The sequence below is a fragment of the Mesitornis unicolor genome, unplaced genomic scaffold, assembly GCF_000695765.1.
Source record: "Mesitornis unicolor isolate BGI_N332 unplaced genomic scaffold, ASM69576v1 scaffold1343, whole genome shotgun sequence".
In the NCBI taxonomy this organism is placed as follows: Eukaryota; Metazoa; Chordata; class Aves; order Mesitornithiformes; family Mesitornithidae; genus Mesitornis; species Mesitornis unicolor.
Window position 1 is genome coordinate 41,503 of NW_010175099.1, and position 11,911 is coordinate 53,413.

Consider the following 11,911-nt stretch of genomic DNA (forward strand, 5'->3'; position numbering starts at 1 on the left):
GGTGCATTTAAACAGTAATAAAAAAATAAACTAACAGCACATTTCTATTACTTTATATGTGTCCACTTACACAAGCCCATAGTGAAAAAACTAGCAGTAATACATTCAGGAGGAAGTGTTTGTAATATTGTTTTCTGTAACTCTGATTTTGGTTCTGGCATTAGTCTGTAATTCCTTCTAACAAGCAGGGAAGCTGCAGCTCTTCATCCGAGTTAACGGTTTCTCAAATATCTCTCAGCTGTAGTTAGCAATATCTCTCCATTCCCAGCTCTCTCATTACTTCAGAGTCGCTGCACCACCTTTATGTACGAGGCTGCCAAAACCAGGAATGCTGCCAGACTTTACAAATGCAGTTGAATTCCTGGTGGAGCATACAAAAGCATTTTACAGAGGTTCAGTGTGAAATTAGGTCTAAATTAAATTTTTTAAAAAGCTGAACTTGAGGATTAGAGACTTATTTTATATAATTACATAAAATTCCTTAATATCAAATAAATTTATTTTCTGTGTGTGTAACCACCACATGTATACTACATAGTTTGCAGTATTAGAGATAGTTTTCCTTTGTGAGCTCTAATAAATTCCCCAGATAATCTGTCTGCTACTCAAGAAGAGTTATTTCTACTCTACAGAATCGGCAAAACTGAGATCTTGCATGTAAGCACCCAGCTGAAATCAACTGTGTTCCTGCGTGCAGTTTATTCACAAACTAAACCTAACAGTACGTGGATGAAATGTAGTATAGAAGCAGGAGAAAGCCAAGCAGTTGTCAGAAGGAGTTACTGAGAAGTTTTGTTTTTCATCCATAATGACTGGCAAAAATCCTACTTGTTGCCAGTAAAAATATTGGAAGTGCCTCAGTGTTTTGTGTGAAGAATTATTTTTTTTTAATAGTTTAGACAGTTTTAGACTTTTCAAGTTCTTGTGGAACTCATTTCTCCTTCAAGAGCTTAATTTGGTTTAATAGTAGTCATAAATCATGACATGAAAAGGGTGAGTTACGTAACAGTAGCAGATTTTGATCTATCTTGTATTCAGCATTCCTTGCCACAGAAGTGTTTGGTTTTATAACATTAAATCACTAGCAGATCTCTGTAACCTGGAAAATTTTAGCATTCATAACTAACCATGTGATGTTCCTGTAAAGCTGGTAACACCTTAATTTTTCTTTCTGCATACTGCCTTTCTGTTGGGATTTATTGTGCAACCAATGTATTTTTTGGAAGGTATATAGTAGCCAATTTTAGATGAACCAGAAACAAAAAGCTCAATAGCACCCTTCATAGCTCTCTCGCTGTTGTTTACTCTGTACTGGTTCAGTTCCGTACAAATACTAGAAATATTAGTGGACACCACAATTAATTTTGAATGCTGTGACTGCGAAATGGGAAATGACATTGGTTTGAATGATGTGTAACCTAATAGATACAAGCAGAAATTCATAAGCCAAAATTCCGATCTTTTGAGACAAAAACGTACTTTTTAATAGGAGACAGACGACTACCGATATTTTGACCCCAAGATGCTACGAGGCAGTGACAGGTGAGTTTACTGTGAGTTTTGCTGCTTTCCTTGTGCCTGTGAAATGGCTAACTTAAGAAATCCGGTGTTATTGATAACTACGAGTAATGAACTTTAATTATTAATTCTAAGTCAAGACAGTTGGTATTGAAGGAACTCGCAACGGGAACTGGGATCAACTGGATAAACTTTTACAACACTGCAAAAAGTCTTTTGTTCCAGTGACTGAATGTGCTGCTAACGTGTACGTCAGTTCAGTCAGGACTGTGGGCTAGCATTGGTAATAAGAATGTTGGGTTTCTGGGTAGTTGTACTGCTTCATTTCTTTGAAACTTCATGGGTTTTCACTGTTAAATTAAAAAGTCATCTGATAGTGCATCAAAATTTCTTTATCACATTCTAAACAGTTGAAATTTTAATTTCAATACAACCTTTCCTTTGTAATTTGTTATAACTTTGCTAAAACATCATTAAAAATTGGCTGCATTTGCTCTTGTACAGACAGGTGCACATTTTATAGTTAGGAGTATATGAGGGGAGAGTTGGATGTAGTTTATTTTGCCAGTAAGAGAGGAAGAGGAATTACACTAGAAGTTTATAAATTTGTATCTTTAACTTTATATTCTTGACCAATAACTGTCTGCTGTTCTCACCTTTAATATCCTAGAACAGAGAAGATACTTAACTTTATCATAGCTTCTCAAAATAATATTCATCAAACGTGTGGGAAGACAATCAGCTCATTTAATTGCAGGGTTTTATTACAGGATGAGTATGGATAAAGTAGCTTTGAACCAGACTTGGTTTTAGTTATTTGCATTGAAATCTGTCCTCGCTTCCTCTGTTCTTCATGCAAAGTGTATTTCTGGCAAGATAAGTAGTAATAGGAAACAGATTTCAGCTAATATCTATGTTTTATTGGAAAGTATTGTTACAGACTATGTAATTTCAAATATAAGCAGATTTTGAAAGCATCAAAGAAGAAAATTGTCAGTATTTTATGCTTCATTTTAACTGCAACTTCCATTGTTTTGTTATGCTTTTTTAGCATTTTGGAGGATTTTGTGCAAGTGCAGATTTGTGTTATTAAAGCCAAAGGATTTTTCTCATGTAAAACGTGCATTTTCTACCCTCTCTGTGTAGTTCTTATGTTAAACAATGTAAAAATATGCATTTGCAGTAGTTCATAATCGTGCTGTTCTGTATAGCTGTAACAACCGTCATAGGGAGAACTTTCTAATTTCTGGTCTGGGGTTCGTTTGGGTTTTGTACACAAACTCAAGTTGTATTCCTTAAATCATATTTGAGCATGACACCACAACTCTAGTACAGCCATACAGGGGTTTGTCTGATTGTCCCTTCAAGTATTTATTTAGATGATAAAAAACTGTGTGTTAGCTGACTTGACAAAGTATTACTAGTTCAAAATAACAATATCAAATAGTATAATTAATGGAATGATATTTAAAAGTGACTAATTTTTTTTGGTAACCTACGCCTGTTTTAATTAATACTGGCATTTCTACCTGTTGTTTTTAAATAGAGTAGGAACTGCATTACTGTAAGTCAGTCTCAGCAAAACAGTATCTTTATATCCTGTGTGAAGCCTACATCAAGTGTAAACAGGCCTTGCCTTCTAAAAGGATGACACAAAATAGATGGGGATTTGTCACGTCATATCCAAATGACGAGAGATTTGGGCTAACAGTTCTGCTCTGGGGAATCTGCAGTATTCATGACAGCTCAAAATGCCGTATTAGAGACTCCCTCCTATAACCTGTTTTTCTGATACACTGAAATCTGTCTTGAGTCAGTTGCTGTTGGTCATTCAGAGAAAACTTCTTGAGATAAGGGAAAAGAGACACTGAAGGGGAAAACGCAGTGCTTGTAATGTGTGTTAGAGTGCGAGATGTGCTTGACTGCCTGGGGCTGCAGGCCACTGCAGGGCAGGAAGGTGGTGGCAGTGCAGGAGCCAGGGGCAGGAGAGCAGCCTGACCCTTCACAGCTTGCCCTTAGCGTTTTCCCCCTCTCCTGAAGGTGCAAGGTGATGCAGCAAAAGAGGTTTCTCCCCCTCTGCCTGCTACCTCCCTGTGGCTAGGACTGTGTATTCAGATGGAGAGGAAGAGTCTGTGCCACCCGAACTGTAACCTCTTCCTCCTTAAATCATCCTAATCCTAACATTGTTGCTGTGACGCCTGACAGCACAACACATATCTCTTGTCTCTAGTAATCTGAAATTTTGAAGCATCAAAATACGCAGGCACTGCAAAATAGCTGGCAGCAACTGTAGTTAGAGCTTTTAAGCTCTAAAAGAAGAGTTGTCATAAAGCTTATGGTTCAAACAGCAACCTTTAAACTGATGGAAGTGAAACTCCTATTTTCTTGTTCAGTCCTGTAGAATGAATGATTTTCCAGAACAGATTGTTTAAATAAAAATACTTGGATAATTAATGTAGAAAGGCAATTATTGTTCTATTTTATAACTTTGCCTAATATTATATAGTAGTCCATAAACACGATGCGTACCTGATACTTATTTTGCATATTTATATAAATGTCTAATAAAATTTAAGTTGACGTTTGTGTTTCTTTTTATAGCTCAGTTCCAAGAAACAAAAATCCATTCCAGGAGGTAAGTCACGTAGAAATTATTTTTCAGTGTTCATGTGTTAAAAAAATAAATCCTGAAGTACCAGTCATTTTTTTGTGATCCTGATTAAGACACTGGGAGAGGTCTTGTCTGCAAAAACCACTTAGGCTAATTATATCTAGTATTAATTATAATTAGCTGTTATTCTGGAGAAGCCTTTTAATCTTCAGAGGACTGTGTAAGCATTAACTAATACTGGTGAAAAAAGGTCTAGAAAGTTCTTCTGGAGGTAATTACAGGGGTTTATTAATATCATAATTGGGTATTCAGCAATTCGGAACCCCCATTTTTATACCAGATCTTTAGAACGCTCTGTAGATGTAATCCTGTGTCTGGCCCTAAGCAGCAGTGATGACCACTGATGTAATGACAGTGTTTTAAACAGTCTGCAATTAAAGGAAAAAAGCAGAACAACAAATGTTGTCATTTTATACAAATGCCAGTAACTTTCAGTATTTTTCAACATAAATATTTGCAAATAGTAAAAGTCTTACTTCTCTGATCTTACTACCAAGTTTCATAAGCAAAGTCTTTGCCTTGGCTGTACTACGAATGTCTCAAATTTCTCTTGAAATGTCCTAATTATCCTCCTGAACAAAAGCAATACCATGTGTTGTCTTGTACATGGCTAGCAGACAGCCAGAGCAGAAATGTCAGTAGTAACAGAAAGTCTATATAAAATTCATATAATGTAGTTAAACAATTTTTGGATAGTGAATGTTAACAAAAAGGATGGAACTATTAAGTCTCTTTTTTTCTATTCACTGATCTCTGTAAAACATAGCACAGAAAATACTGGTGGCCTTTACCTGTACTAGTATAGATTATTACCAGTAGTAAGTGGAAGGGGTAAAAATAATTAAAAGTATATTCCTTTAGAACAGAAGTATTTTATTTGTGCCCCAAACTAATTCCTGGTCATCCATTGAAATATTTTAATTGTTCCTGTGGACACTGGAGACATCGTCACACTAAAAAATAACACGTTGAAACTGCGTATGTTTCCAGTATTTCTGAGTAGAAGATTGTGACATGTTCTTGCTCTTCTGCTACCTACTAAAACTCTTCTGTTACCTTAGAATCATAAAATAGTTTGGTTGGAGAAGACCTTTAAGATCGAGTTTAACCATAACCTGTCCACTCCTCAACAGTGTTTCTAAGCACCTCATCTACTTGTCTTTTAAACACCTCTGGAGATGGTGACTCAGCCACTTTCCTGGACAGCCCATTCCAATGCCTGATAATCCTTTCCTAATATCTAATCTAAACCTCCCCTGGTGCAACTTGAAGCCATTTCCTCTTGTCCTATAGCTTGTTACGTGGGAGAAGAGGCCAACCCTCACTTCACTACAGCCTCATTTCAGGTGGTTGTAGAGGGCAATAAGGTCCCCCCTCAGCCCCCTCTTCTCCAGACTAAACAACCCCAGTTCCCTCAGCTGCTCCTCATAACACCTGTGCTCCAGACCCCTCACCAGCTTTGCTGCCCTTCTCTGGACATGCTCCAGAGCCTTGGTGTCCTCCCTGTAGTGAGGGGCCCAAAAGCGCACACAGTCTTTGGGGTGCAGACTCGCCAGTGCCATGTACAGAAGGATCACTTCCCTGGTTCTGCTGGTCACACTATTTCTGATACAGGCCAGGATGCCGTTGGCCTTCTTGGCCATCTGTGCACACTGCTGGCTCATGTTCAGCCGACTGTCAACCAGCACCCCCAGATCCCTCTCTGCCAAGCAGCTTTCCAGCTGCTCATCCCCAAGCCTGTATCGCTGCATGGGGTTGTTGTGACCCAAGTGCAGGACCCGGCCCTTGGCCGTGTTGAACCTCACACAGTTGGCCATAGCCCATCACTCCAGCCTACCCAGATCCCTCTGCAGAGCCTTCTTACCCTCAGGCAGATCAACACTCCCGCCCAGCTTAGTGCCGTCTTCTTTCAGGTAGGAAGTTAGTGGTTCTGTATCCAGTTCTTATTAGACTGCAGTGTGATTAGAATGATATTTTTTTTCTGCAGGTTTAATGGTTTGATAAACGTTTTATGACTGAAATGTTACGAATTTGAATGCATACTCTGATTATGTGTGTGTTGCCTTTTAGGCGATAGTGTTTGTAGTTGGAGGCGGCAACTATATTGAATATCAAAATCTTATTGACTACGTAAAGGTGTGTGCACGTCTGTCGGTTGTAGTCTGTAATTTACTGATAGAAATTAGTTTTAGCAGGTTTTTCTGTAACATTTAGTATTAAGACAGTTAAGTCTCTGAAATTAGCCTTAACATCCTTATTATATACAGAATCTGGGGGGGGAAGTATATAAGAAATGAGTAGAAAAATGTGGATTATTAATTCAGACCAACAAAGAGTTACTGTTCGTGATATTTATGCTCGTGTGGCTCTTTTGAATTGAGTAAATAAACTGCATGCTGCTTTATTTTGTCCACATACACACTGTGAAAACTGTCAGCGGATGTAGCTAACTGAGCTAATCTGTCTTCTGCACTGATGCATCAAATGGTGTCAGTTTGGCTGTTCGTATTGTTTTAGAGTCCTGTTACTAGTTTTTGTTTGCTGTCGTTAAATAAAGCAGCTGTTGCATATGATAGCCTTGAAAGTAAGGAACTGCTCAGAATTTTCTGGTTTTCATCACTTTTACAAGAGATGCTCTTTTGTATGCAACTTAGCAATATGAAGTCAGCTCACAACTAGGCCTACAGATAACAGTATCTTATTTAACAACAATCTTACTTGAGCACAATGTCTATTGTTTCAGAAGCCAACATCAATACAAATACTGTGCTGTCTGTCAAAGCAAAGATCAGATTGGCACTATCTAAGCACTTGTTATTTGCCCACATTTGGAAGTTTTGGCTAATGAGTTAATGGAGGCTCATTCTTGATACGCTGCATCATTTGATTTTGTGTAGAAATCATCAGAGGTGCCATATGCACAAAGAAGAAGATAATGTAACCAGCTCTGTAATGCTGGTGTAACAGATGTTATTTCTGTGGTTCCTGCTGGCCAGCCTAGCAGAACACTTGTAAACCAAAAACCAGTGGATGGAGAAAAGTAACTACATCATTACAGTTCTTGGGGACAGGGGTGGGATTTAAGCACTTTCCAGGAATAACAAAAGTACAAAAGGAACCTCAATAAAATTTTGAAGCAAGTAATAAATTATTCGAGAGCAGCAGCATACCCTTCCTTCCTGATCTTAACCTTGTTCATGGTACAGTCCATCCTGCTCAGTGGTGGACTGGATTGAGGCGTTTCACACAGAAGAATAAATATGGAGCAGTAGTCACTGAAGAACACTTCTCCCACAAAACAAGCAGTAGAGTTTTGTGTCAGGGTAAATCTTGAAGAACATGAAGTCAGAACGTGTGCGCTGAGCTGTTTTGCACCTCTAGCAGGCAGGCATTTTGGAACAGGCCTGGTCTGGATAGGGGAAAGGAGAGGAAGAGGAATATAAGTTAAAGAGATTATTTAGGCTTAGCTTAGTACTTACCACTATTCTTGACAACTAATTGTGGCATTCAGTGGGGCATCTGACTGTAGCAGAGTGCGTTGTCAAACTTTTGGCTTGCTCCTTAGTTTACCCAGAGCCACTTTAGGTGCCATATCAATTAAAAAGAAGCCCAGCAACACATCTATTTGTGCTGTATATTGTTACTGCCTACCAAAATAAAATTCTAAACCCTAAAGGCTGATGTACCTCTCTGATGTGTAGCTGCATAGTGACAGAGCTGAGGTTTGCTGTGTATGCATATATGTGTATATACAGAGCTTTGTGTGATGACAAGTTAAACACTCGGCACTTCATACAGAGTGGCAGGAAGCTGAGGAATAAGAGGGCAAACAGGAGGTTATTTGGTAAACAGATGGAGAGGACAGAAAGAACTGAAAACTGCAGGAATGGTAATGTTAGATCTTACAGAGTGTCAGAAGTTGGAGGCAGTTTTTATTGTGGATCCTGTGGACAGAGGTTTCTTCACCATCGGTTGTCACAGCTGAAGGGTGCAGTTTGTTTCCCCAATCAGACTGCGTACTTGCTCAGTGGGAGATGACCTCCCAAGGGGGCAGACACCCCCACCTTCATTCCTCCTAGCCGTTTGCTCTTGAAAAAACAAGAAAGGTTAATGAAGGCCTTAATTCTGCCTCCCACCCCTATAGATTTGCCTGCCTCTCCCAAGTGACTCTTACAGGCTTATCCAATAAAATTTGCTTTTCCATGTGGTACTCTTCCAACATCTGTTGTTTCAACAGATGTAGCTTATTAATTATCCTCATATTCAATCAGTCTTTTTCCAGAGTAGGAAGGAGAATCAACAGCTCTGTTCTTGCAAGTACATACCACAAGGATTTTATTCAGTGCTTTGTTTTGCTAAGCACTATCTGTTTTGCCAGTGTGCCTCTGAAAGCACAGAGAAAGTATTTTAAAACTTTCTAAAACAGGAAGCAACGTTCATTCAGCTTTGACATTCTGGGGTGTTTTGTAGAGTAATTAAGAGGAACCCTCAAATACAATTATTTGCAGTTCTGTGCTAGAATGGACTACCTTACATCATCAAAAAGCAAATATTTCTAATGTAAGTAAGGCAGATTGTGCCTTAAAATGAAGATACTGTCCAAGTTCACTTCAACGTGCTGAAACGGTGTCATCAAAATTGCAAGGCTTAGGGAGCCTCCAGGAGTAGTCTAGGATATTGGTTTGTACAAAAGAATTTAGCATGCCCTTTAATTTCCTTTTGTAAACAGGTAGAAAGGTACTGCTTGATCATCTGTTCCAGTCTACCTGCGATAGGTGTCATACATCACAAGAAATTTAAATCCAGTGTTGTTTCTCAGTCATTAAAAAATACCAGACTTTGAAGAGCACTGAGGTCATTTTGGAGTTTTAGGTGTTAAGCAGTTTCGACTTTGAGATACAGCTCTTTGTTTGAGTTGACTAAGTAATTAACTTTAAGTAAAAGCATGCACAGTTTTTAAATTACACTTTTAGAAGAACACAGATGAAGGCTGGAAGTGTATATTACTGTATTTTAGAGATGCCTGAAAGGCAACAGTCGCATTTCACAATTATTTGTATAGTTTAACTTTGTTCTGGTACTAGGCAGAAACAAATGCTATTCAGTCATACTGCTGAAAGTGGAATCTGTCAAAATACCAGTTTAGATCAAATCCAGGTCTGTTTGGGCATCGAGATTAAAAATACTGACCTGAAACGTGGGAAGATGCAAGCACAAGATCCTGCTCCGTGACAAGAATAGCTTATTTTACCACAAACCACTCAAAATTAATAAAGATGAAGACTCGAACCAGGATTGCCATCTCCCAGTTAACGTGTGACCATCAGCTAAGAACTGTTGGAGTCTGCTCCTGTTACTTTCTGCTGAAATGGCACAACTGGTAATAAATATGAAACCAAATCATTTTGTCAAAGCTTATGTTCATATTTTGCTCTTTAATAAGTTTTATCTTACTAATATGGGAAAAAGCAAAATAATTTAACAGTGAAACAGATTTCTCAAGCCTATGCTTGAACTTTGACGACCCGTGGGATTATTAGCCCAATACTGGAAGTAAATTCCATCTGAAACTGTGTATTACTGAAACCAGTTTTCACTTCCAAAATGCCGACATAGCACTTCAGTTTTTGCTTGACAGTAGGGCTACCAAACTGCAAACAAGGTTTATTGTGCATCCCATTGAAATCAACTTAGCGTCTTGTGTCAGAATCCCTTTACCAAAAAAAGTGCTATTTTTTATCATCATCATCAAATGGAAATGAATTACGGATTGAAGTTTGCAGGCTCCAACACAGCAGAAACAGGAACTGCGGTGTTACTGTCCTTAGCACAGTGCCCTGTTATTTTAAGGGGTAGGGTTTGCTCAAGTAAGGTTGTTGGCTTCCCCAGGCCATTGATAGATACGTCAAAGAACTCAGCATTCTAGTGAGTTTAGGACTGTAAAATGCCCCATTTTTTCCACTTCTCTCATTTTCCACTTCAGTTTAATTACAGGGGTTTTTTGGTCTGGTGGAACAGCTCTTATTTTTCCAGCCAAAATTACAAGACTTCAACATCATCAGGATTTTTTTTATATACATTTAGTTTAAGCTATGTCTACCACTCTGTTAAACACTTGATTTCTTCCTAGGGAAAACAAGGCAAACATGTCCTGTATGGCTGCAGTGAACTTTTTAATGCTACACAGTTTATAAAACAGGTAGGTACCTTTGACAGCCTCTGTAATACTTACTATTTCTGTAACTGTCTGTTGACTTATTTACCTTTACGTATCTCCATGGATTTTTACAATAAAACCCAGCTCTTTTATGAAGTATTAATACACGTTCATGTTATCTTTTGATTGAAATGGAGGTCTGGAGTCATTATTTTTAATTAACTTTTGAAGGCCTGTATTGTCAATGTGAGTTCACAGGTAATGCAGGTGCACAAGTTCATTATAATTGCCTTAACATAAATCCTAATGAAAAAAATTCCTCAGTTTTTGATATTTTCAGAAAACAGCTTGTAAAGAATAGCCTGGAAAGACAAGTTAAAAACTGCTATCTGTGATCTGTACACCTTTGTCCAAAATTTTGCTATGTATGAATAATGGCCTAGGGGGAGCTTGATGTTGTCCATACCTGTGCTAAAACTAATCTTGTAGTGCTGTTAAAACCATTACTTCTTTATGCCTTATTCCAATACTAATGCAAAATAAAGTGGTCAGCAAATAGCAGCCCTTCAGTAGCTGTCACCACCTGTGGTTTTACTTCCTACTGAGAGGAGAATAAATTATTATTCAAAACTACATTTTAAAGAACTAAATTAATTCTTGTTGCACTTGATGGATGCAAATGGTATTTATCAGCTTATAACTCTTCAGTCAGCTAAATGAACTTTTGGTTGACTTGGCTATGTACACTGCTCCTTTACCTCTGAGATTTATACAAGTCTTAAGATTCAAAGCTCAGATGCTCTCCTGTGAGGCTATGCAGTAAATACTATATTACCAGTATGCTTTTGGTTGTAAGAGACAACCAAAGCTCACAGGACAGAAGGATTTACTGTATGAACTGGGGATAAGTTTGACTGAAAGAATAAGATGAGCAACCTAACGGTTTTTGTCTCTCCATGTTTAGCTGTCCCAACTAGGCCAGAAATAAGACTGAAACACCATTACCTGGATGGCAACGTGATAACAGAGGATTGTTACAACATTCAGATATATTCATATCTATAATTTTGTCATAATATTAAAACTTAAACTAATTTCATTAATATGATAAGTTTAAAAAATATCTGTAATTAATATGGTGTATATCAACATTTCGGAAATAAACCTTAAAACCTGCTCTATTTTTGGTGGGGGTCGGTTTCACATTATTACATTTTGAATGCAGTATTAGCTATGGTTTGTGACAGAGCTGGCTGAAAAGCATAGCCTTTTCAGGTTCTTCTGTATAGTTTCTGTGACAGTAAACAAAGCAATAGCTTGAAAAAAGGGGTCCAGTCTGTCTTTAGGAGATGCATTCTTCTTGAAAGCCAAACTGTCTTTATTTAACAAAACTGAAAAGGACAGAACTGCCTTGTGGGACCACAGACAAGCAGCCTTACTGCAAAAGAACTACTTGTTCTTACCCTTTTCTTTCACCAAAGTCACGATACCTGGGCTTCAGTTGTGCAGTCTTTGCTTGATGGTCCAATGATGTACTTGAAGATAAATTCAGTTCAAGTTTATGA

General features: G+C 38.1%; 1 protein-coding gene across 2 annotated transcripts in view; it reads left to right on the forward strand.

Annotated features, from left to right (window-relative positions):
• The window catches only part of SCFD1 (sec1 family domain containing 1), a 48,742-nt gene extending 37,221 nt beyond the window's left edge, over positions 1-11,521 (forward strand). For both annotated transcript variants that reach the window (XM_010181246.1, XM_010181248.1), the window contains 5 exons: positions 1,490-1,542; positions 4,120-4,153; positions 6,260-6,325; positions 10,320-10,388; positions 11,311-11,521. In XM_010181246.1, the coding sequence (XP_010179548.1) occupies positions 1,490-1,542; positions 4,120-4,153; positions 6,260-6,325; positions 10,320-10,388; positions 11,311-11,334 (246 nt within the window). In that variant the 3' untranslated portion in view covers positions 11,335-11,521. The remainder of the gene's footprint in view (positions 1-1,489; positions 1,543-4,119; positions 4,154-6,259; positions 6,326-10,319; positions 10,389-11,310) is intronic.
• Positions 11,522-11,911: the final 390 nt, after the last annotated feature.